This window comes from Centropristis striata, chromosome 12 (genome assembly GCF_030273125.1).
Source record: "Centropristis striata isolate RG_2023a ecotype Rhode Island chromosome 12, C.striata_1.0, whole genome shotgun sequence".
Taxonomy (NCBI): Eukaryota; Metazoa; Chordata; class Actinopteri; order Perciformes; family Serranidae; genus Centropristis; species Centropristis striata.
Genome location: NC_081528.1, coordinates 37,400,102 through 37,427,446, shown reverse-complemented (window position 1 = coordinate 37,427,446; position 27,345 = coordinate 37,400,102). Strand labels below are relative to the sequence as shown.

The 27,345-nt window shown below is 36.5% G+C and overlaps 2 protein-coding genes across 3 annotated transcripts in view; one reads left to right on the top strand and one right to left on the bottom strand.

Annotated features, from left to right (window-relative positions):
* The window catches only part of LOC131981619 (ecto-NOX disulfide-thiol exchanger 2-like), a 331,480-nt gene that overhangs the window by 194,051 nt on the left and 110,084 nt on the right, over positions 1 to 27,345 (bottom strand). The window lies entirely within an intron of this gene.
* LOC131981618 (E3 ubiquitin-protein ligase TRIM21-like) lies at positions 2,395 to 12,737 on the top strand. 2 transcript variants are annotated; one of them, XM_059346002.1, is made up of 4 exons: positions 2,395 to 2,415; positions 8,877 to 8,910; positions 9,276 to 11,961; positions 12,228 to 12,737. In XM_059346002.1, the coding sequence occupies exon 3, from the start codon at positions 9,278 to 9,280 to the stop codon at positions 10,916 to 10,918; it is 1,641 nt and encodes a 546-aa protein (XP_059201985.1). In that variant the 5' UTR covers positions 2,395 to 2,415; positions 8,877 to 8,910; positions 9,276 to 9,277; the 3' UTR covers positions 10,919 to 11,961; positions 12,228 to 12,737. The 2 variants fall into 2 exon arrangements, with proteins under 2 accessions (XP_059201985.1, XP_059201984.1); XM_059346001.1 differs by lacking the exon at positions 2,395 to 2,415 and adding an exon at positions 7,455 to 7,588.

Sequence of the window (27,345 nt, the reverse complement as noted above, 5' to 3'; positions counted from 1 at the left end):
TTGGTCATTTTGTGTCTTTTTTGGTCATTTTGTTTCCTTTTTTTAGTCATTTTGTGTCTTTTTTGGTCATTTTGTGTCTTTTTTGGTCATTTTGTTTCCTTTTTATAGTCATTTTGTGTCTTTTTTGGTCATTTTGTGTCTTTTTGGGGTCATTTTGTGTCTTTTTTGGTCATTTTGTTTATTTTCTGGGTGATCAGTGAGCGGGGGTCGCAGGTAACATGCATGTTAAATTGGGGGTCGCGACTCAAAAAGGTTGAGAACTACTGCTCTATGTCAACCAGAGGACTTAAACAAGAAAAAAAGACAGGAAATAAGCTTTCTGATCCTTTAAATCTCCAGGCACAACGCAGGGTTCAAGAACATGTCCGGTTTGATTTCTATGCGGCAGAATAGCAGCGATACGATTCACAAAACATTCAGCTTTCAAAAGGTTTTCTCACACTTTGACATTATAGAAACATTCTCCAGACACCAAATATATTCCTCTACCTACGGGCTTTTTCAGGGAAGTCTATCAGAGTGGAATTTAGTATTCATTTTCCATTTTGGTTTCAATAGATCACTTAATGAACTACAAATACATCCCCGGCTGCTGGAGTCCCACATTTATCTGTTTCTCCTCATACGACTTCAAGCATAAAAATCTTCTTCGCACAGTTGAATTACTGCAAGATGAGAAGCGATCTGGGTGGAAAAAACATATAGTGTGACAGTTGAATGTTTTAATGGCCTCAAACAAGATGTACTGTGAATTGACTTGCAACTCAGGTTCAGTCTTTCTACTTTGCCAGCAATTTTCGATGAAAAGGTGAAGTAGTATCTCCGCTCTCTCTTTCTTTCCGCTGCTAAAAGCACTCCTTTTAACAAGAGCTGCGGGAAAAATAATAATAAAAAAAACTGCTTTTAATCCGCGAACAACCTGACAAAGATGGAGTCGTTCTTGCGAGCTTTTTGAGCGTTTCAAAGTCATCCTATCAAGGAGGGAAATCTAAAGCAGAGTGTCTGGGGAACAAACACACTGGAGGGAGAGGACTCTCATTTGGCTTCACTTCTCCTTTGGCAGCCATGTTCCCCGGGCTGATGGATGAAGGGAGAAACTCATCTCATGACTAATTATTTATCTTCCCTCCAGAACTGTTGGGACTGTCTGGGGGTTGGAAATAACACAACCCTCTGCTCTGACCAGGTAGTAAACAAAGTGAAATGATGAAGGTGAGCAAGTCTCCCTCACAACACTGTAGAGAGGGGTTCCCAAAGTGTGGTGCGTGGACCCCCGGGGGTGCACGGGCTGCTGCTAGGGCAGTAGTTCTCAACCTTTTTGAGTCGCGACCCCCAATTTAACATGCATGTTGTCCGCGACCCCCGCTCACTGAACACAATCTCACATGCACAGTTCAGATCACCCAAAAAAGAAACAAAATGACCAAAAAAAGAAACAAAATGACCAAAAAAAAGACACAAAATGACTAAAAAAAGAAACAAAATGACCAAAAAAAGACACAAAATGACAAAAAAAGACACAAAATGACTAAAAAAAGACACAAAATGACTTACAAAGACATGAAAAGAATTCAAAAATGGACAAAATAGCCCAAGACTCCATAGAGTTAAGTTGTTAACCCATTTCTTGTTCCCTGAAAAAGGCCTACTTGTATAATTCTGAAATGTACATTATTTTCCAGTTTTGGTTAAGCTTACCTTTTTTTATTTACCTCTGGCAGTTCACCACTTACCTTTGGACCCTTTCAAGCTGTTCATTTGACTTGAACTGCTTGAATTTCAATAAAAAACTGGAAAAGTAATGTGTCAAATTAATAATAAAACAATCAATTTATAACGATGAACGAAGGAACAATTCTGACCTATTTTATGTTCAAACAATATGTATAAGGAACCCAGAATGTGAACATTGTATAATAGTTTGATTGTGCAATAAAAGCTTGTGTAAATAAAAAATAAAAAAGATAATTCTCACTGTATTGAACTTTCTAAATAAAATAAAAAAGTAATTGGTCACAAACATGACAAATGTCAAAAATAACTTATAGTTGGTGAGTCTCATTGTTTCAATCAATGTATTTGTATCTTCCAAATATACTTAAATAAGCTAAAATAAAGGTTTTTGAATGCTTAAATATCATCTTTGTCGTTTTTTAATGTCCCCCTCTGATTAAACACTGGCCCCTCCTTGGCCCCCACAGTAAAACTGGTCTAGAACCGCCACTGCCCAGCCCTACTTGTTATTTCTTATTTACATGTTTGATCAAATGTTTAGTCAGACTAGTGGGGAATAGTGTTGTGGCCCTTTAAAAGAGGAGTGTCTATGCGTACATGTGACCGGTGTTTACCCTGTGAAAAGGAAGCGGTAGATTCGTTTACACGGTAGAGACTTCCAACCCGGTCTGCAGCCACTTGGTGAGCTCTTGTCATTTTTGTAATTCCTTGTTTCTTGTTTATCTTTCATGTTGCACGTGTCATGTTGTCTACTGTCGCTATGCTGCATCGGTGCACTGTGTGACGTCTGCTCCCTTATTGATCGTTAAAAAATAATGCAATGCTCCGGTAGAAATCACGGTTTAGTCGCTAATAATCAAAGTTAAAAGTTCCAGAAAAGACACAAAATGACCAAAAAAGGAAACAAAATGACCAAAAAAGACACAGAATGACCAAAAAAGACACAAAATGACCAAAATGGAAACAAAATGACCAAAAAAAGACACAAAATGACTAAAAAAAGACACAAAATGACTAAAAAAAGACACAAAATGACCAAAAAAAGACACAAAATGACCAAAAAAAGACACAAAATGACTAAAAAAGACACAAAACGACTAAAAAAGGACACAAAGTGACCAGAAAAAGACACAAAATGACTAAAAAAAGACAAAAAATGACTAAAAAAAGACAAAAAATGACCAAAAAAGGACACAAAAATGACTAAAAAAACAGAAAATAACCAAAGAAAGACATTAAATGACTAAAACACATTTACACATGAACACTTTAACACTATAATAATCAAAGTTAAAAGTTCCAGAAATGGCGAAGCTATAAAGCTAACATATGTATTTATAGCTTGATATCCCATCTGTGTCATCCATGGTTGTTTTATTAACTTTATGAGTGTTTTGATGGAATGAATCTCCGGGACCGGCTTTTGATGCGAGCGCTTTACTTCCTGGTTTGCCGCGGGGCATTTTGGGAGTTGTAGTTTTTGGAGCAGATAAAGACTAATGCAGCTTTTGCATAGGCGTTTTGTTAGGCTTTGAATATGATGTGTGTACATGAAAAAAGGATTTATTATTATTATTATTATTATTACATTTATTATTATGATATTCATGAAATTCTAAAATATAAATATAAAATGTTGATTAATGCATATGATGTTTAATTTAGTTATTAATAGTTGATTGATATTTTGATATTTGTTATGAAATATGGGTTATGTTATTTATTATTGTTGCTTATTGTTATTGGGTGATTGAGCTGTGATGATTATATTATGCAAATAATTGAAACATTGCATTCTTTAATTTTTTAGGTTTATTACCTGTTGCTTTTCAGAAAACAAATAAACAAACAAATTGGAATACTGTAACTGAGTAATATCCTTTCCGTGGGGAGAAAACGGAACAAAGAGTGTTTAATTAGCGCTGTCAATCAATTAAAAAATATTTAATTGTGATTGACTGCATTATTGTCCACAGTTAATTGCAAATTCATCAAACACTTTTCATCAGTTCAAAATGTACCTTAAGGGGATATTTGCCAAGTATTTAATAGTTATATTAACATGAGAATGGATAAACAGACTTTCTTAATGCAAATGTATGAATATATTATTGGAAATCAATTAGCAACAGTGACATATATTGTCCAGGAACCTTCAAAGGTTGCACTGATTAAGCTAAATTAAGGCTCCGTTTACATGAGGACGGTCTGAACAGAAGACGCAAAAGTGGCGTCGCGTCTTCACTTTTTATTCCTCGTTTAGACCAGTAGTTCTCAACCTTTTTGAGTCGCGACCCCCAATTTAACATGCATGTTGTCCGTGACCCCCACTCACTGAACACAATCTCACACACACAGTTCAGATCACCCAAAAAAGAAACAAAATGACCAAAAAAAGTAAACAAAATGATCAAAAAAGACACAAATTGACCACAAAATGATCAAAAAAGACACAAAATGACCAAAAAAAGACACAAAATGACAAAAAAAGACACAAAATGACCAAAAAAAACCCACAAAATGACCAAAAAAACCCACAAAATGACCAAAACGACTAAACAAAATGACCAAAAAAAGTAAACAAAATGACCAGAAAAGCCACAAAATGACCAAAAAAAGGAAACCAAATTACCAAAAAATACATAAATTGACCACAAAATGATTTAAAAAATGACCTAAAAAGACACAAAATGAACAAAAAAAGACATTAAGTGACCAAAAAGACTAAAACAAATGATTTGGCGACCCCCAGAAATCATCTCGCGACCCTAATTGGGGTCCCGACCCCAAGGTTGAGAATAGCTGGTTTGGACGAGCGTTTTCAGGAGGAAATCTGCTGCATACGGTGACGCTAAAGTGTGTGAAATGTGATTGTATGCAGCCAGGCGGCATCACTTAAAGCCATAAGAGCATCTTTGGGCATGCAGAAGTTTTCACGCCACACATTTTCATCAGCTACTCCTTCCACAAAGTTCTCCTCCATCACTAGATCTCCCAGGTCTCGTTCACAGCCGTCTGGCTCCTCCCACCAATCGCTGCATCCAGAATGTGATGGAGGTAATTCCAGATCCTTCTCTGTTCACTAATACTATCTGTACATATCCTGGACATTTGGTGGAAAGACTCCTGTAAGCAGTGGTGGAAAAAGTATTCAGATCTCTTACTTAAGTAAAAGTACTGATACAACACTGTGAAATTACTCCACTACAAGTAAAAGTCCTGCATTCAAAACTTACTGAAGTAAAAGTACAGAAGTATCAGCATCAAAATGTACTTAAAGTATCAAAAGTAAAAGTACTCATTATGCAGAATGGACCCACTCAGATTGTTTCATATATTCTAAAAATATATTGTTGGGTTATTATTTTTGATGCATTTATGTATGGACCGCTTTAATTTTCCCAAGGTAGGGCTCATTTTTACTACTTAATATACTCTTATGATGTTCAATTTAAAACATGTTAACATGTTAGCAAACATTTCATATTAATTATGTTTTTATGTTAAATCTTGAACTGAAAAGTAACTAAAGCTGTCAGCTAAATATAGTGCAGTAAAAAGTACAATATTTGCCTCAAAATGTAGTGAAGTAGAAGTATAAAGTAACATAAAATGGAAATACTCAAGTAAAGTACAAATATCTCAAAATTGTACTTAAGTACAGTACTTGAGTAAATGTACTTAGTTACATTCCACCACTGCCTGTAAGTTTATTAGAGCTGCCAGAGCAGCTTGAAGGTCCCACCATGGAAATAATCCCACGTTTCTTTATTTCCTGTCCTGGAGCATGTATGTGACGTAAACACATACGTGACGTGAGCAGATCAGATCAGAGTTTTGTGTCTTGTCAGTGTAGACGACACGCTACGGAGGAGAGGATTACACTTTTACACTTTGGAAGGTGGTTTCAGATTTTTTAATTTTTAAGCCCAAAAAACGGCGTCACCGTCTAAACCATGGGTCTCAAACTCAAATTACCTGGGGGCCACTGGAGGCAGTATCAAAATGACCAAAAAAAAGACACAAAATTACAGAAAAAGACAAAATGACTGAAAAAACACTACATTACGTTAAAAAAAATTACGTTAAAAAGACACAAAATGACCCAAAAAATACACAAAATGACCCAAAAAAATACACAGTGACCAAAAAGACACAAAATGACAGAAAAAAACTAAATTACTTAAAAAAAAAGACACACAATTACCAAAAAAGAGACAAAATTACCCCAAAAAAGTAATTAAAGGGACCTTCCACACACAACACAGTAAAGTGTCATTCATATAAAACTCACATTGAACTTTCATATCAAGGTGGGGGCCACAAAATATCGTGACGAGGGCCGCAATTGGCCCGCGGGCCGCGAGTTTGAGACCCATGGTCTAAACGAAAGGCACTTCCGATAAAATATTTTGTCGTTTTTACCCGCGAGCGTCCTGGTGTAAACGGGGCCTAAGATGACTTTTAAAATATGAATTGATTAAATGATTAGAGGTTTTGTGGATGATAGTGATGCTACCTAATGACACAGTTTAGCCTGCGATTCAACTTTTCCACTTTGGAGGGTGATTTCAGATTTTTGCGTTTTTAAGCCCCCAAAACGCCGTCACCGTCTAAACGAAAGGCACTTCACATAAAATATTTTGTCGTTTTTACCCGCGAGCGTCCTCGTGTAAACGGGGCCTCAGTGAATATCTTCCAGACATTTGTTTTTGGACAAAATTCTGTCTTCTCTTGTTTTCAAAAACATTGTTTCCTGGCTAAGCTGTGGCAGTGATGAACAGCTGCCAGATATCAGTTTGATTAGGCTAACTGCTATTAGCTCCCACAGAACCTCTGAACCTGGTCTCACAGGAATCCGTGGAATAGCCACGGAATCACTCAAATTTCCGTGAAACTGACACGGATTTCGCTACAATGCAAGTTAATATTTGTTCCAAGTCACGTGACTTTCAAGGTTCCGGCGGTCAGAACAAAAAACATGGCGGACAGTTCTCTAATTTTTGTGTGAAAAAAATCAATATTTTGACTTAGTTTCTGCATAAAAATGGATTTTGATCACATTTGTAGCGAGAAATATGTTTTATTTTCTAAATATTCACTCAGTGAATGTACATAATCACTTTGTATGTTCACTAGAGTAGTGAATTAACATATTTACTGTATGAAAGTGAGAATTAATGTAATAGATATGAATGTAATAACTTATTCGGAATGATTTCTGATTACGTATATAATAATGTCTACAATGTTTAATTGTTAAGTGATTTTTGTTTTGTCTTGTGGACCCCAGGTAGACTAGCTCCTCCCACTTTTGGTGACAGCTAATGAGAATCTTTTTAAATAATAAATGATTCTAGGTTTTGTGGATGCTAGTGATGCTACCTAATGACACAGTTTAGCCTGCGGAGCTCCACAGTTTATCTATTAGCCCACAGGAAGTCTGACAGAGACCCGGCTTTACTGTAGAATCCCACTCAGTTTAAAACAGAGCAGACACCTAGCAGGAGGCATTCAGTTCTAATAGAGGAGGTCTGTGTCCTCTAGTACTCTGAGCTCCTCTTATCTCTTATTCATGCATTCAAGGTGAGAGGAGCGAGGAGCAGCTACAAGTGAGAGCCCAACGGGTCAGAGAACAGAGATGAAGAAGAGGGGAGGAAGCTTGGGTTGAAAGCAGGAAGAGGAAAAAAAAAAAAAAAAAAAAAGAGGAGGAGAAAAGCCCCGACTCCATCAGCGGAGCCTGCAGAGGAGAAGAAAGGCTCCGGTCCTGGAGCTCCACACAGACCAGGATCAAAGGGAATCCCCATCTGATCCAAATGTCGTTTGAATGTTTTATGGTAGACAAGACATGGAGGTGAGGCTCGGATAAGATGTGGCTCAAGAGAGCTGTGATCAGAGGTGGCCTGTCATATTCAGGGAGGGAGGGAGGAGTTTCTTCTTCTTCTGCATATCAAAATGCATATATACATAATTCAAAAAATACTGGGCAAATTTATATATCGTATAGTCCTATGATTGGATTTTCAAAGTCCCATTCCATTTACATTATGTCTTTATATTGTCAGTCAGTGAATTCATTAACAGCTGGTGCAGGCTGCAGATATTCACATTTACACAGTAAAGACTCCAGCAAATATAGGCCTGTTGAATAATGGAGCAGTGCAATACTCAGATATGATGCATACAGTGTACGCCCACGTAGACAAATTTAAACAGACACATTTCCAGTGTAACTGACAAACCAAACTGCATGGGGGCTAATTAATTTGTGTCACTGAAAGGTTAAGTACAATGTATCACTCATATCTTTTTAAAAAAGGATGTAAAGCCTATTTTCATATTCTCACAGCTGTAATACTGCAAAGCGGAGTTAGCTGATAAACCCATGCAGCTATAGAAATACATTCAATCATACATGGATGCTGCTAATGCACAGAACTCTACACAACCAGCACAGATTATTTCAGCTGCCACAAAGCCCTTCAAGGCTGCAGAGCAGCCATTGTGTTCAAAGCCTTGTTTCCTCGGAGGAGAGTGCCCGGGACGAGACTATTTACAGTTTATTATGCAGATGCCATCACTAAGCACACTCATGTAATGCAAATGCACACACATGCATGCTCACAAACCCATTTAGAGTTTAGCATGATGTGCTGTCTGACAGCTTTCATTTCATTTCTGCATAATGCGGGTACATGAAAGGGATTTTTGAAGCAGCAACATTGTGAATACATCAACAAGTAAGCAACTAAGTGCAGAGAATAATATGAATAATGCACACCTGAAAGAAATAACTGCTCATATAGCTGCATGCAAGGCTTTGAAGTCAAGATTGGGGACATATTTTGCATCTCACTTGGACTTTGTAGTGAAAAGCTAGCTGGGGAAAGTTTGGTTCAACTGATTTGTGTTCTCACATACATACAGCTCCTGCATGGAGGAAGAGGCTTCACTAAGCCCTAATTGATCACGAAGACAAACAAAAGCTCTAAACCAGTGAATCACAAGTGAATGGCAGCCTGTAAAGGGTTAACTTGCTCCAGTTTAAACAAGGAAATGGGAGGGGACTGGCACTGTGATGTCACTGCTGAAAGAGAAAGTAAAAGGAGGAAAGTAGATGCATGTTTTACCTTCTTTTTCAGATCTGAAAGGCAGTGAAACTCTTCCACACAGCAGGTAAAGTTGCAGTTTGTCATGTTTACAGTCTTGTCTTTAGTATTAACTTGGTTATTTCAGTGATTTCAAACAGACAGCATTAACCCATTGACGCCTAAAACTTCCTATAAAACCTCTGGGCGATTTTAAAATCAGCCCCTAAAACCTGAAGTTTTTCTGGAAATTCAACAGAAGTGTCAACTCTTCTACTAAATAATAGATTTTTCAGCCTCTGTAGCAGATAGAAATGAAATTCAAAAAGTATTTGAGAGCTTATACAAATACTACAAAACGACGTATCTGCTTTCCAGGCTTCAATGGGTTAAACCAAGCTTGACTTTATACCGCTCTAACTTTTTGTCCTCTTTTTATCTGGTGTTTTGTAGACATGGCCACTGCTTCTAGAGGAAGTCTAATTATTGAGGACAACTTTCTCTGCTCCATCTGTCTGGATGTGTTCAAAAAGCCGGTGTCGATCCCCTGTGGGCACAACTTCTGTCTTGACTGCATCAAAGACTACTGGGACACAAATAAAACTATATTCCAGTGTCCACTGTGTAAAGAGCAATATCTCAGCAGGCCGATGCTTCGGGTTAACACTGTCATTGCTGAAATTGCTGCAAAGTTTAAGCAATCTGTAGAAGACGGAGCTGCAGGAAGCTCTGAGGAAGCAGGAAATGGAAACGTGCTCTGTGATCGGTGCACAGGGGCGAAGCTTCCAGCAGTCAAGTCCTGCTTAGTGTGCTTCATGTCTTTCTGTGATGCACATCTGGAGCCTCATCACAGAATCCCAGCCATGAAGAAGCACAAGCTGATCCATCCGGTGGAGAACCTGGAGAGCAGGATGTGCAAGACGCACGACGAGCCTCTGGAGCTGTTCTGCAGAGTGGAGCAAATGTTCGTGTGCCAGTCGTGTAAAGACAGCGACCATAAAAGCCACAAGATAGTCAGCCTGGAGGAGGAGGCGCAGGTGAGGAAAACCCAGCTGGGAATGCAAAAGGAAAGCATGGACCACATGATCCAGGTGCGTCAGCAGAAAATCCAAGAGATCCAAGAGTCAGCGGAGGTAAGCAGAGAAAACGCAAAGAAGGCTCTGTCACGCAACCAGCACGTGATGACGGCGGTGGTGGACTACATCAGGAGGAGCCAAGCAGAGCTGACGGAGGTCATCGAGACGAAGCAGGAAAAAATAGAAAAGGAGACAAGAGGCGTGATTAAAGAACTGGAGGGAGAAATTATGCAAATTAAAGAAAGAAGCTTGCAGCTTAATAAAGTGTCAATCAAAGAGGACGCGCTGATGTGTCTGGAGAACATCCTGTCTCTGACCATCACGGCGCCGCAGGTGAAGGACTGGTCTGATGTCACCATCAACAGCGACAAGTTCACGGAGCAGGGCGCCATCGCCAGGCTGGAGACCACAGTGAGGAGAGAGATCAGGATGCTGTGTGATCCAGACTTGAAAGAGATGCAGCGCCATGCTGTGGACGTGAGTCTGGATCCTGACACAGCAAACCCTCATCTCCACATCTCCTCAGATGGGAAACAAGTCACACATGCAGACAGAAAGAGGAACGTCCCCAACAAACCAGAGAGGTTCGAACACGTCCTTAATGTCCTCGCTAAGGACGGTTTCTGCTCGGGGAAATTCTACTACGAGGTGCAGGTTAAAGGCAAAACAAACTGGGATTTAGGAATCGCTAACCAGTCCATCAACAGGAAGGGAGACATCAGACTGAGCCCCAAGAACGGATACTGGACCATTTGGTTGAGAAAAGGAAACGAGCTAACGGCTAACGCCGGCCCGGCCGTTACCCTCCAGGTTAGAGAGATGCCCCAGAAGGTCGGGGTGTTTGTGGACTACGAGCTGGGCCGAGTGTCCTTCTACGACGTGGACACCAGGGCCTGCATGTTCTCCTTCTCCGGCTGTGACTTCACAGAGAAGATCTATCCCTTCTTCAGCCCCTGTGCTAATGATGGAGGCAAAAACATGGCTGCCTTGATCATCACTTCTGTCAAGAAAAACATCTGAGTTCCTGTTTTGTTTTCTGGGATTTGTGAAAGAAAAAGGAACAAAAAGCCTTTCCTAACCCTTTCCAGAATTTAATTGAAAATTATGCAGTTTAATGTCTCAGTGTACTCTGAAATTAATGCACATGTGCAACAAGTAAAATTCTTTATTGAGCATGATAGTGTTTTGAAAGTAAAAAAAAGATTCAAAATCACATTTTATGTTGGACCAAAAGACTAAAAAAAGACACCAAAAGACACTAAATGACTAAAAAAAGACACAAAATGACTAAAAAAAGTCACAAAATGACCAAAAAAAGACACAAAATGACTTACAAAGACATGAAAAGAATTCAAAAATGGACAAAATAGCCCAAGACTCCATAGAGTTAAGTTGTTAACCCATTTCTTGTTCCCTGAAAAAGGCCTACTTGTATAATTCAGAAATGTACATTATTTTTCACAGAGAAGATCTTTCCCTTCTTCAGCCCCTGTGCTAATGATGGAGGCAAAAACATGGCTGCCTTGATCATCACTTCTGTCAAGAAAAACATCTGAGTTCCTGTTTTGTTTTCTGGGATTTGTGAAAGAAAAAAAGGAACAAAAAGAGAGAGAGACAGGGCAGTGGGACTTGGAGAGGGATCATAATAGTGCCGAAATGTGTTTTTTTCATCTGTGAAACTCTTGTTGTGTCATTCTGTTTCTCCCATCCATCAGCGTCACTGCTGTGTGTCACTATGTCGCCTGTCATAGAGACAGCTGCAGCCGTAAGGACATTCAGTCCTGACACAGTCGTACATTTGCTTCAGCTACAAACAGAAATCTTTATGAGCTGCCCATTAATTTTTATGCTTTTGAGCTACTCTTGGCTGCCAACATGCCAAAGATAGGGGACATAACATTTACAAATATTTCATAATGCTTGTTTGTGCTGCATATATCAGGACGGTTTACTTGTGACATGATGGATGGCTCTGACACCTTCAGCAGGCTGAAATAACTATTTCTGTGTTCACAAAACAACCTTTGACCTTTTAACATTAACAGTGATCTGTAACTATGTATGTAAAGATTATATTTAATGTGATCAAAATAAGTAGATTCTATCTCAAACATTTTTATGTTAAAGTTACTTAAACAACTGCCTAAAAAACCAAGGACGCATTTATATTTGATACATTTTATCAAATATATCACATGGGTTGTTATGAGTGCCATAGACAAAAGACCTATTTTGTCGTTTAGATTGGAGATTTTTTTTGTACCTATCATTTGAATTTATTAATTAATTATTACTTCAGTAAAATTAACAATGATCTGTAACTATGTAGGACTTTTTTGTTGTTGATTTTTTTTTTTGCTATGATGCTGGTTGTCTCTTACAGTAAATCAAGTTGTTATAATCTGTAAATAATAATAATAATATATAGCTAAAGAGCTTCAGGTTTCAGCGGGTCAGATTGAATTGTATCTCTGGATTGTCTCTGAATAAGAATCAGCCGTTTCTCTATGATGATGATGCATTTTTGGTTAAATAACGATGTTAAATGAGCGTTCCAAGGTCTTAAATAACAACAGTTACATGTTTTTCATATGTGATGTAGAAGTGAATGGCATGTCTGTATTAATACTGAAACCATTAGTTGATTTATAAATTAGATTAAATAATAAACAGAAAATGAATCGACAATGATTGTGATTTTGGACTGATGGTTGAAAAAAAAAAAAAAACATTTCATTTGTCTTTAAATGATCAGTTGCAGCCTTTTGTGCTGTAGATGTGTTGATGTATAAAGTATCTAATGTTGACTGAAATGCAGATAATAAATGTGTTTAAGGAAGTTGCAAACATAAATCTCTTAGATTTTTATCTGGACCATAAACACAAGAATCACAGAAATCCTATGGGGGACAGAGCATTTACAAATATAAAAACGCTTGTTTGTGCTGCTTGTGGTGGCGCATACACTACTGGTCAAAAGTTTTAGAACACACCAACTTTTCCAGAATTTAATTGAAAATGATGCAGTTTAATGTCTCAGTGTACTCTGAAATTAATGCACATTTGCAGCATTTAAAATTCTTTATTGAGCATGATAGTGTTTTGAAAGTAAAAAAAAGATTCAAAATCACATTTTATGTTGGACTAAAGGACTAAAAGACACAAAATGACCAAAAAAGACACCAAAAGACACAAAATAACCAAAAAAAGACAAAATGACAAAAAAAGACACAAAATGACAAAAAAAGACACAAAATAACCAAAAAAAGACAAAATGACAAAAAAAGACACAAAATGACAAAAAAAAGACACAAAATGACAAAAAAAAGACACAAAATGACAAAAAAAAGACACAAAATAACCAAAAAAAGACAAAATGACAAAAAAAGACACAAAATGACAAAAAAAAGACACAAAATGACCAAAAAAAGACACAAAATGACTTACAAAGACATGAAAAGAATTCAAAAATGGACAAAATAGCCCAAGACTCCATAGAGTTAAGTTGTTAACCCATTTCTTGTTCCCTGAAAAAGGCCTACTTGTATAATTCTGAAATGTACATTATTTTCCAGTTTTGGTTAAGCTTACCTTTTTTTATTTACCTCTGGCAGTTCACCACTTACCTTTGGACCCTTTCAAGCTGTTCATTTGACTTGAACTGCTTGAATTTCAATAAAAAACTGGAAAAATTGGGGTGTTCTAAAACTTTTGACCAGTAGTGTATATCAGGACGGTTTATTTCTGACATGATGGATGGCTCTGACACCTCCAGCAGGCTGAAATAACTATTTCTGTGTTCACAAAACAATCTTTGACCTACATGGGACGCAGCTCAGGACAGCACGTCCCAAGGTGACCCACAGCAGGGAATATAAATCAGTTATAACTTAACAGCCTACACTGTAAAAGATGTTTGTAGAAATTACAGTAAAACACTGTCAAATTGCATCAGAAATACACTGTAAAAAATCTGTTTAATTTACGGTGAAATACCGGCAGCTGTGGTTGCCAGAACTACACCGTAAACAATACAGTGAGTGGGTTTTCTACTGTCACTTTTAATGTAAATATCGGCAAAAACTGTTATTTAGACTGAATAATCCTGTTATTTTTGGGGTAATTGTGTCTTTGTGACATTATGGTATTTATCCATTAAATTTACATATTTTTTTCAAATATTTTTACAGTTTAAGTTTTGTTCTATTCCTTTATTTACGGATAGTTAAGTGTCTTCTACGGTAATATACTTTTTATTTTTATTTTAAAAATGATCATTTCTGATGCTATTTGACAGTGTTTTACTGTAATTTCTACAAACATTTTTCACAGTGTAGGTCGTAAAATTGAACATTGTACATCACCGTAGTAGATACTTTAATTACTGTAAATCAAAGAATAGCATAAAACTTTAAATTCTACTGTCATAAACTGTAGAAAACACACAGTTTTGCTGTAAAAATAAACAATTTTCATGTAAAATGAATGGAGAAATACCACGATGACACAATTATCCTGAAAGTAATGGGATTATTCAGTATAAATTACAGTTTTTTTGCTGATATTTACATTTACATACGCTTACATACTGTATTTCTTACGGTAAATTTCTGGCAACCACAGCTGCCGGTATTTTACCGTGAATTAAACAGATTTTTTTTTTTACAGTGTACACTGTAAAAAAAAACTGTTGTTTTTACGGTAAAAACCAGCAGCTGTGGTTGCCAGAAATTTACCGTAATAAATACGGTGCAACTTTTTCTAATATTACGGTAAAATGATATTAGCACTGTTGATTTCATGTTTAAGATTGTCATTTTATTCCATATTTTACTGTAAAAAAAAAAGTTTTTCAATCAAAAGAAACTGTTCTGCCATATAATTGACAAGAAAATACTAATACTAATTATAATTATAAATGCCACATAATACAAAGATTTTAACATTAAATATTACAGTATATTCATGTTAGAGATATGGTATTTAGTCCATTTAAAAGTGAGAAAAAGTATTTTTACAAAAAATAAATGCAAAAATTATAGTGATGGTTTGTATATATATTATAATATATTTTGTCACAAACAAGGTGCCAGTGTATTTTACAGTGGAGTTATGTATTTAAAAAAAAAAACAGTTTTGGCTGAAACAATGTATATATTTACAGTGTTTCATTGTTACTGAAACTGAATTACCTCATCTATCATTTTACGGTCTTTTACTGTCATGGTTTAGCAGTTTTTCACCGTAAAATCTACAGACATTTTTTACAGTGTAGAGAAAACATTAAAATAAATGAAAGGACTCTTATCATTCAGTTCTTCTAATGTGCCTCCGAATAAGAATTAATTCCTTCACCAATTAATGCTGTAGTCATTGAATGGATATGTCACAACAGTGGAGCCTGACTGGCACTCGATGACTCGTCCTCTAATTAAAATCAGCCGAACCTGCAAACCTTCAAGTTCACATGCTGCAAGTCTGTCTGTTCAGAGAAACTCCAGCAACTGTCTGTTTATTGAGCAAATCCAATTAAAGTCAGTTTGTTTGTCGGTGGGTAATGTTGAATTCTCTTTTTTCTTTTTTTCTTGTGTATAGGTGTTGTTTTTTTTTAGACTGTTCTCCCAAGAAGTACAACAGCATCAATCATGTCAACAAGTTCCTTAAATCGACTTGTTTACACTCAAGTGCCGTAGTAAACAAGAAGCTGTAGTAATAATGATGATGGAAACATAGACTGTGGAGAACAACCTTTACTAACTAAAGAGACACTGTTGGCCAAAAAGAAGATAAAATCGCGGAATGGAGCCGCAAAATATATATTATATTGAGCCTAAAATTAAAATTAAACAGCCTAATAAGTCTAAATTAGCCTACCAACATTATTAAACATCATATTGAGCATTTATTAATATGAGTTTGAAAATTAGTCTATCTAAGGGAACTCAAAACTAAACTCAAAGTTGGCAAAATGTAAAGATTTCGACTTTCGTAGGCTATGAAGCACATTTTAGTTGACTTAAATGTAAAAAAAAAAAAATTAATATGCTGTAAAAAGGCTATACAATTTTACAATTGAAGATACAAATAGTTTTTGGTCTACTCCATTGATAAATGAAAATTTTTATGTAAAAAAAATATATATAATTTTTTTTTCTCAGCCACGGGGAGGCCCTGCAGGCGGCCTTAAGAGCCTAAAGTTTTTAAAAAGTAAAGCTGATGTGGAGGTGCCTTAAACCTGCATTCTTTCTAATGGTCAGCAGGGGGCGATCCCACTAGTTGCAAAAACTGTATTATAAGTCTATGAGAAAATGATTCTTCTTCTCCAGACTGGTCACCTCTAATAAATGACCCCATAGGTTGTTTGTCGAGGCAGCAAAATACAACCCATATTTACATTTCCATATTTAAACTACAAAAAAAAGCAAAAAAAATTCAAAATTTAAGCTGAAAAAAAAGTAAACAATGTGATTTAAACATCACTGAACTTCAGTGCATCATGTTTTTTTCATGCCCAGTAGTCATGTCATCCTTGGAACTACTTCACTTTTGGCATTTACATTTATTTACTGTCTTTTATAAAGCCTTACCAGGAGGCTTTCACCTTAAACCTAGATCAGTGGTTTTGTAGCTTAAATTCAACGAGACTGCAGCCTTTTTTTATAACCGCAAACCGTACATGTACACTGTAAAAAAAAGATAAACAATAGGCAACAGATTGCACCCAATATTATTAATTAAATCTAGCTATGTTACAAGTTGATTTAATAACAACTTAACAGGAAGTGCCTGTCAATTAAAAACAGACTAATTCTATTGTGTTGGATTCATTCAAAATTCTCTTGATTTAGAATTACATACACATAAAGATTATATTTAATGTGGTCAGAATAAGTAGATTCTATCTCAAACATTTTTATATTAAGGTTACTTAAACAACTGCCTAAAAAACCAAGGATGCATTTATATTTGATACATTTTATCAAATACATTACGTAAAATGAAATGACTACAGAATGATTTATTACAGTGTATGTATAATGACGTGTGTGCTATTTTTATAACACTCCGCTCCGTTCAACACTCACATGGGTTGTTATGAGTGTCATAGACAAAAAGACCTATTCTGTCGTTTAGATTGGAGATTTTTTTGTACCTATCATTTGAATTTATTAATTAATTAATTATTACTTCAGTAAAATTAACAGTGATCTGTAACTATGTAGGACTTTTTGTTGTTGATTTTTTTTTTGCTATGATGCTGGTTGTCTCTTACAGTAAATCAAGTTGTTATAATCTCTAAATAATAATAATAATAATAATAATAATAGAATATAGCTAAAGAGCTTCAGGTTCCAGCAGGTCAGATTTAATTGTATATCTGGATTGTCTCTGAATAAGAATCAGCCGTTTCTCTATGATGATGATGCATTTTTGGCTAAATAACAATGTTAAATGAGCGTCCCAAGGTCTTAAATAACAACAGTTACATGTTTTTCATATGTGATGTAGAAGTGAATGGCATGTCTGTATTAATACTGAAACCATTAGTTGATTTATAAATTAGATTAAATAATAAACAGAAAATGAATCGACAATGATTGTGATTTCGGACTGATTGTTGGGAAAAAAAACCATTTCATTTGTCTTTAAATAATCAGTTGCAGCCTTTTGTGCACACTGTGCTGTAGATGTGTTGATGTATAAAGTATCTAATGTTGACTGTGTGATATTTGACTGAAATGCAGATAATAAATGTGTTTAAGGAAGTTGCAAACATTAATCTGTTAGATTTTTATCTGGACCATAAACACAAGAATCACAGAAATCCTGCCAGCAGACAGACACTGAAAGCTGAATTACTTTAATATGCAATTAAAGTGTATCTGTCATTTTGAGGAACATAAACACAAATTAGAGACTGTCTTGAAAGCTTGAGATTCCCACAACATACACTTAGCAATTTTTTTATAGCCACCACTTGCAAAATAATCCATTACGTTTCTCTCCCAGTGCGGTCTCAGAAAATAATGTTAATTCTCCCTTTCACAAACAGGGGAATGAGCTTTTAATGATTCGACACAGATAATTGCATGCCACGTCCCGAGCGAAAACAGGTTATTTGAAAAATGGGAATAGAAATCTGCAGGTGCTGTATGAATAGACAGCTTGTGGTGACATATCAGAGAATTAATAAATACCTGAACTTAAAGTGCCAAAGTAGAATAGATCCTCACACAGTTCTAGTAATATACATTATAGATTATTATTGATGGATTATTTTGTAAACAGCCTATTCTGGGAGCAGCTGGTAGAGCTAAACTACTATTATATACTTTGTATACCATATACACTACCGGTCAAAAGTTTTAGAACACCCCAATTTTTCCAGTTTTTTATTGAAATTCAAGCAGTTCAAGTCAAATGAACAGCTTGAAAGGGTCCAAAGGTAAGTGGTGAACTGCCAGAGGTAAATAAAAAAAGGTAAGCTTAACCAAAACTGGAAAATAATGTACATTTCAGAATTATACAAGTAGGCCTTTTTCAGGGAACAAGAAATGGGTTAACAACTTAACTCTATGGAGTCTTGGGCTATTTTGTCCATTTTTGAATTCTTTTCATGTCTTTGTAAGTCATTTTGTGTCTTTTTTTGGTCATTTTGTGTCTTTTTTTAGTCATTTTGTGTCTTTTTTTGTCATTTTGTGTCTTTTTTTGTCATTTTGTGTCTTTTTTTAGTCATTTTGTGTCTTTTTTTGGTCATTTTGTGTCTTTTTTTAGTCATTTTGTGTCTTTTTGTCATTTTGTGTCTTTTTTTGTCATTTTGTGTCTTTTTTTAGTCATTTTGTGTCTTTTTTTTGTCATTTTGTGTCTTTTTTTAGTCATTTTGTGTCTTTTTTTGTGATTTTGTGCCTTTTTTTTGGTCATTTTGTGTCTTTTTGGTCATTTTGTGTCTTTTTTTTGTCATTTTGTGCCTTTTTTTAGTCCTTTAGTCCAACATAAAATGTGATTTTGATCTTTTTTTTTACTTTCAAAACACTATCATGCTCAATAAAGAATTTTAAATGCTGCAAATGTGCATTAATTTCAGAGTACACTGAGACATTAAACTGCATAATTTTCAATTAAATTCTGGAAAAGTTGGTGTGTTCTAAAACTTTTGACCAGTAGTGTATACTATATACTTACTCTGTATGGTTTCAAATAAAGTGAAGATAGAAAATTGTTCACTTTTCAGCACAGCTTGCATTCATTCATTGCCACCACAGTATTGACTTTTAGCACATTCATGCACAACACTGATTTCCCATTTATCTAAATATAGTTTTTTTTAATGATACTTAAATGTTGCAAACAACAACTAGAAAAATCTACCTGTGATTACTTAAATGAAAGAAATTGTTGAATAGTTCAGATCAGCCAATATTTTCTCTCAGTGGTTCTCATACAAAGCTACTGTATTTAACCTCCTGAGAACCTGCGTCCTCATATGTGGACATTACATTTTAGGTTTGCTGGACTATATACTTCATTCTGCTTAACTATGACATGTTGTCCTCAGTAGTACACACTCTAGAAAATACATCAAGGAGTGTAAAAATCAGATGGCAGCATCTTGGTAAAGTCAATCAGCAGCTTATCCCCAGAAAAAAGTGGACCAGGTACAAAACCTGATCAGATTTTATGGTTAAAACTTGTTTATTTGTGCTTAATAATGTTTGTAGTTTGAGATTCTGTACAAATTTGACTATTTTTTAGCAATAGCAACAAGCTACGACTGCTAATCAGGAAGTTCTCATTTGACAACGAATAGATTTTACTATCGTTCTTTCAAAGAGAGGCTGTAAATGTATGGAAATAAAAAGTTTTACACACTGGTGAATTAATTGTGTTCTACAGTAAAATAACGCTTCGTTTTTTAATCATGCTTTGTTTTTAATAACGCTTAGTTTTTAATAATTTTTAGTTTTTGTACTTATCATGTCCTACTAATCCTAAATATCTAGGAGAAACTAACAATACTTAGCAAACTAAAGCTGGGGTCTCAGGAGGTTAATACAGTATTATGACTGTATTGTCATTTTTAAAACATGTTGTTTTTCTTCTTCAAACATACTCAAAGTAGAATTATTTGCCTAATCATCCCAGGCTGAATTAACTGCAGCAATAGCCTCAAATACAGTTTAAATATAGAAGCTCTACTGTATTTCAAATGTGCTCCAGTTTAATATCCAAGTCTACGTCCAGTCATTATAAAAGCAGCTTGTCAGCAAAGACAGTTTCACCAGTCTGAGGTTTCTGTCGAGCAACATTTTCAAATTAAAAGCACGGTTCTGGAGTGTGTGTGGAATAAGACAGCTGCTGATTTGTGAAGCTAACCAAGAGCACATCACATGTAGCTGCTATTGATCCAGTCAATGAGTGAAGTCACGCTCCTGCAGCTTTATAACTGCTCATTCTGCTCAGCTGCTTGGGTTTAATTACAACACAAGTACAAAGAGAAGACCATCCTGGACTGCTGTGAAATGCTGATACCAAAAAAAGAAAAAAAAAAAGGAGAACTCCAGCAGTTTGTAGGGGGCCCGAGGCGCTCTTTGTTATGCGTTGTTTGAAAAGAAAGGCTGGTGAGGAGGAGAGCAAGAGTGAATAATGGAAAGTTAACAACTTCTGTAGAAATGAACCACAAAGAGTTTGCAACTGAAAAGAAGATAATGTGTTTGAGTCACAAACCCAACGCGAAGCTTTCTATTAAAGCATGCATGGTACCTTCATTAGTCGCTTCCCAGCTATTAATTATTTATCATTCAAATTATTTTTTTTGGTGTTGCATGGTTGAAATATACAGCTACAGAGTTTTGGTTACCTGTGTTTTGTTGCCTGCATTTTTTTTGATTAATCATTTAACCTCCTGAGACCCAAGCTTGTGTTTGGTATGTATTGTTAGTTTCTCCTAAATATTTAGGATTAGTACAAAAACTAAGCATTGTCTTTGAACAGGAAGTAGTTTTTGAAAAAATAATGGGTTTATTTGTACAACACAATTAATTCACCTGTAAATAAAACTGTTTATTTCCTTACATTTACGCCCTCTCTTTGGAAGAACGATAGTAAAAGTCTATTCGTTCTCAAATGAGTACTTCCTGATTTGCAGTGTCATAGCCTGTTGCTATTGCAAAAAATAGTCACATTTTTACAGAATATCAAACTACAAAAACTATTAACCTAAACGTTAAAGTTTAAACCATAGCTTCTAAACAGATTTTTTACCTGGTCCACTTTTATCTGGGTGTAAGCTGTTAATTGACTTTACCGAGATGCAGCCATCTGATTTTTACACTGATTGGTTAAAATTCCTTACAGATAAGACTTACACTATCACATGACACCTGTCATGTTTATGTGTTGGACTTTGGTTTCATGATGCTTATGTTTATGCAGAAAATAGGACACTCACCTGTAGGTGAAAGGGTAAACAAATGAATAATTTAGCAGCTGTTAAGATAAGGGCTTTTACAGCTATATATTGATCTTCGACTGTACTTGATACTACTTTGTCAGAAAAGACACAAAATTACCCAAGAAAGAATCAAATTGACCAAAAAAATTACATGAAAATGACACAAAATGACAAAAAATGACAAAAAAAAAAACCCAAAATGACCAAAAAAGACACAAATTGACTAAAAAAAGACATTAAATGACCAAAAAAAGAAACAAAATGACAAAAAAAAACACAAAATGACCACCAAAAGAAACAAAATGACCAAAAAAGACACAAAATTACCCCAAAAAGAAACAAAATGACCAAAAAAGACACAAAATGACCAAAAAAGACACAAAATGATCAAAAAAGACACAAAATGACCAAAAAAGAATAAAATTGACCAAAAAAATTATATGAAAATGACAAAAAATGACCAAAAAAAACCCCAAAATGACCAAAAAAGACACAAAAAACTAAAAAAAAGACATAAAATGACCAAAAAAAGAAACAAAATGACCAAAAAAGACACAAATTGACCACAAAATTATCAAAAAAAGACACAAAATGACCAAAAAAGACACAAAATGACCAAAAAGACTAAAACACATGAACACTCTCGCAACCCCAATTGGATTCGGAACCCCAAGTTTGAGAATAGCTGTTCTAAACCACCAATTTTGTGAAGAGATGTGAGTTTGGATGTCAGCATAAATGGTGAATGAAGCGTTTAACAAAGAGAGAGAGAGAGTCAATCCTTCCTGACTGCTGTCGCTAGGTAAATCACCTTTCTCTGGGGTGAAATGTCTCAATTATACCATTGCCTGGAACATGTATGGGTGTTCCATTTCTGAGTGCTAGATAGGTACGTTTATAAAACAGTCTCCATTCAGCTGCCTGTGATCTCATTACTGTAATCTTTACTATCTGCGCTCTGTTAATCAGCACCTATGGGGCTGGGGTTTTTTCATCCTTGACATATGCAGACAGGAAAATTGTATACTATGGTGCCACTCGGAAAATCAATGTCAGTCGATCACACCACCACTCAGTCCAAACTGAAATATCTAAACAACTATTGGATGGAATAAATATAGAGCAGATATCTATTTTTACCCTGGAGGGTAAATACTAATAACTTGTGCTGGCATAAGGTTTAACATTTGAGTTTTTGAGTGAGATTAGATGATGTATTTATGCACCCTTCAGGATTAATTGGTTATTATTGATTTTGGTTGTTTTTAGCAAATATTATTGTGCGAATAAGCTAACATAAGACAGCACAACATGGTAAATATACACTACCGGTCAAAAGTTTTAGAACACCCCAATTTTTCCAGTTTTTTATTGAAATTCAAGCAGTTCAAGTCAAATGAACAGCTTGAAAGGGTCCAAAGGTAAGTGGTGAACTGCCAGAGGTAAATAAAAAAAGGTAAGTTTAACCAAAACTGGAAAATAATGTACATTTCAGAATTATACAAGTAGGCCTTTTTCAGGGAACAAGAAATGGGTTAACAACTTAACTCTATGGAGTCTTGGGCTATTTTGTCCATTTTTGGATTATTTTAATGTCTTTGTAAGTCATTTTGTGTCTTTTTTTGGTCATTTTGTGTCTTTTTTTAGTCATTTTGTATCTTTTTTTGGTGATTTTGTGTCTTTTTTTAGTCATTTTGTGTCTTTTTTTTAGTCATTTTGTGTCTTTTGGTGTCTTTTTTGTCATTTTGTGTCTTTTTTTGGTCATTTTGTGTCTTTTTTTAGTCATTTTGTGTCTTTTGGTGTCTTTTTTTGTCATTTTGTGTCTTTTTTTGGTCATTTTGTGTCTTTTTTTAGTCCTTTAGTCCAACATAAAACGTGATTTTGAATCTTTTTTTTTACTTTCAAAACACTATCATGCTCAATAAAGAATTTTAAATGTTGCAAATGTGCATTAATTTCAGAGTACACTGAGACATTAAACTGCATCATTTCCAATTAAATTCTGGAAAAGTTGGTGTGTTCTAAAACTTTTGACCAGTAGTGTACATTAGCATGCTAACATTAGCAGTTAGCTCAAACAACAGCTGAGTTGGTGCTGGTGAGGAGCTGTTATGGTGATAAAATACACTACGTCTGTATTGGTTTTTCCTGACAGGATGTTCAGATGTTTTCCTCACTGTGTTAGATCATAAATACAGTCTGGTAGTACATTGGTCTGCATAATTAGACCGGCATAATGAATGGCAGTTTGTGAAAAGTACATCATGTGGCGTGTGCGTGGGTGTATGTGTGTGTTGTGCCTGTATTTGGGTAGAACCACATGGCTTTGTCCTGCAGTATGTGTATCTAATGAAGTGCCAAATGTAATGAGATAAATCTATCCATTAGGGTCCCTTAACGAGACTAAATCCACATGGCTGCTAATGAGTCGGTGCTCCATCAGTTGTCCTCAGAGGGCTGGAGGACCCGACTGGAGCTGGAGACAACCCGGAGACACACAGAATCACACCCTCTAAGCCAGTAAATCCGCAGCTCCAGCTGTTGTCGACCTCCATCATTTAAGCTAGCAGTCCTTCAGGGAGAGACTTCACTTTAGCAAGCAGCTACAACAGATAGACAGCGGAGTCATAGCCGGCACAGGGAAACACTAATCATCTGTAATCATTGATCTGCCATTACTGGGCCGTACTCATTAGCCTGATGGAACAATGCTCAGTGGAATTCAGTTGTTACTGAGCTATTATTAGCCGTCCAGCTACTGCTGTTGTTAACACGTGTCCTCTACACTGGTGCTGGGAAACAACATGTGGTGAATGTGACAGTACAGAGCTGGAACGATTATTTAAAAAACTGGAGTTATTCAAGAATCCTTAATCAAAGTCTCAGAGGCGTGCATGTCTCAGAGGAAGACAGAGAGGTGACAGACACTCTGCTGAGACAAAACACAAATAACTTGATATTATGAATAGTGTAGACAGTGTTTCCCACACATAGACCATTCTGTGGCGCACCCCCACATAATGGAGACCGACCGCCACAAAATGATTCTGTTATTTTTTCCCCTCTCTAGGACATTAAAAAAACGGTATCGTCCGTAACGTTAGCCTACGCACAGAAGACATTCACATCAATAAATAAATGTTTCACAATGAACCGGGCCGGTCTCAGAGCTGGCAGGACTCTCCAGTAACGTTAAGGCATATTGAATGGTTGCCGCAAATGCCGTTAACGGGACGAGAGCAGGCAAAACGGCTGCTTCAAGCTAGCTACATCGAGGGTAGGTTCGCTTCCTGTTTTCAAAGTAAAAGCACAAATTCTATCGTTATAAAGGGCGTTTTATTTTTGTAAATGTAACCGGAAGTGCGTTGCTCACGATTGCTAGCTTGAGTAGCGCCGAATTCGTCCGAACAAAAGTGTAAACAGCTGGTATTTAGACAAATTAACGACGCACTGGGGATCTAAATGGCTACTTTCTCACCTAAAAAATGTTTGAAATGTCAATAAAGTGATATATTTAAAGAATTTAGGACTTTACCGGTGTCAGTGGAGCACCACAAATTGCTATCTGGTCTGTGGGAAACACTGGTAGATATACTTTCAGTAGCTTGAAATGTGACGTTAGCGCAGCACAGTCTAGGTAATCAATGGGAAATCCTTACACCACTACCTCAAGAAGTAGGAATGATGTCGATATCATACAATACCTCGGTTAAGCCATGGTCACCTAACACAGGGGTTCCCAAACTTTTCCATGCCAAGGCCCCCCAAATAGCATTAGCTTCAGGCCGCGGACCCCCAAACCCATCGACAATGCTACATGGGCTTGGTGGCTCCTACACAGTTTGTCCAGCCTGGGCTTAATGTCTGTCAGTGCCATACGCATGTCATTGTCCATGTGTAGATGTGCTCTATGTTTTGTTTTAAGCACTTTTAAAGTGGAAAAGCCAGACTCACACAAGTAGGTTTGTGCAAAAGGTTGTTGCAAAAGGGAGAAGGCATTTCAGTGCCCTGTCAGCCAAGGTGGGATACTCCTTTCTTACGCCTGGATTCCACTGGATGCGTAACGACTCCGACAGGGGTCTGTCCGCAACGGCTGCGTATCTACGCAGTCCGTCAACACCCACCGGATCCGTCTGTGTCGGAGCTGTTGCGGACAGCAGAGTCCCGAGGACGCACGAGATCTCGCGAATTCACGCCTAATCAATTGATATAACTGGAAGATAATCAACATCTCCTCGTTAATGACTGGAGACAAATCCAGCGACTCCGTCTTAACGAGCGCTAACGAGGTCGGCCGGCTTGTTAACGAGCCGGCCGACCTCCTTAGCGAACCCGAGGTATTTTATTTTGAAAATATACCGGTGTTTTATTTTGTGTCTGTGCAAGACATGCCCTGCGTACGGATGGCCCTGCGTTGTCGGACTCATTACGCAGCGGATCTGCAGTCGGTGGAATCTCACACATTGATTATAATGGATGCGTAACGGCTCCGACGATGGATCTGCAGCCGTTACGCATCCAGTGGAATCCAGGCGTTACATGTAGCCAGTAGTTAGACAGGGGAAGAGCCTCAAAGGTCAGTTTGAAATCCCCTGAGTTTGTCAAATGGTTATTAAAAAAATAAAATAAAAAATAATTTGTTTTTGATTTTTTTTTTTTTTCTCATCTTCCCTCCAATTTTCTGAGGCCCCCCTAGCGCCCCCTGGCGGCCCCCCAGGGGGCCGCGGCCCCCCCTTTGAAAACCACTGACCTAACACATATATATATTTAAAAAAAAAAAAAAAAAAAAAAAAAAAAAAATTCTTCTTCTTCTTCTTTTCTATTCTTTTCTTCTTTAACATATAGCACTCCTGTAGCAATGACAGTTAGCTCTTAAAGTTATGTACTTACTTGATTCCTGTGATCTATGTCTAGTACCATCAGGTTGAATGCACTTATTGTAAGTCGCTTTGGACAAAAGCGTCTGCTAAATGACATGTAATGTAATGTAATGTAATGTAATATCATGATATGCATTTTTTTTTACCCATATAAAAAATATACCGGTATAATCGTGTACGATATGATATGGCACACCCCTACTATCTATAAACAAGATTCATCTGTCTTGTAACATCAAACTAATCTAACGCACCATCTTGGTAGACTTAGCCAATAAGGCCTCTCTCTGGACAACTGATCCCGGATCAGAAGCCAGGAACAACCTGAACAATCTCCAAACCCAAAACCAAGAAAATGCTAAATCCAACAAGGCCACAAACTCCGATACAATTTTAAATTGGAGAATTAAACTAAATATTTTAAGTTTTGTTTTTGAGTTTGCTCAACTCTGAATTCAGATTTTTGTCAACTCAACTGTAAGTTGTACTAACTTATAATTTTACATTGTAATAACTTTTAATCCTTACTTCTGCTAACTTCTGCAATGTGCTGAATTGGCACGATTGTAACGCCGCTATGAAATGTCAGCTAATGTTGCTACCACAATTTTGAGTTAGCATTGATACGCTAATGGCTACTCTTGTAGCTGTAACAAGCAGCGTCGCTAGCATTAGTTAGCTGCTAGCATCAGTTAGCCTCTAGCTTTGGCTAATGACCGAATTCCACAACAAAGAAATAAGAGTTATCAGAACTATTGTCCCTTGTTGTGAACCCCAACTTAAAGATATAAGTAACAACAACTCACCAACTTGTTTTTGAGCAGACAACTGGCTTCCTTTGTTGTGCTAACTTACATTATTGCCCTAAATGTCAGTAATTTATATTTCCAAGTTTTACCAACTTAAATCCAACAAGGCCAGAGACCAAGAACAAGACTTCCAGACTGGACTCAAGTACCACAGTTCCAGCTCCTGCTGCTTTAACACGTGTCCTCTACACTGGTGCTGTGAAACAACATGTGGTTAATGTAACAGCACAGAGCTGGAACGATTATTTAAAAAACTGGAGTTATTCAAGAATCCTTAATCAAAGTCTTTTGTTAGAAACTGCTACC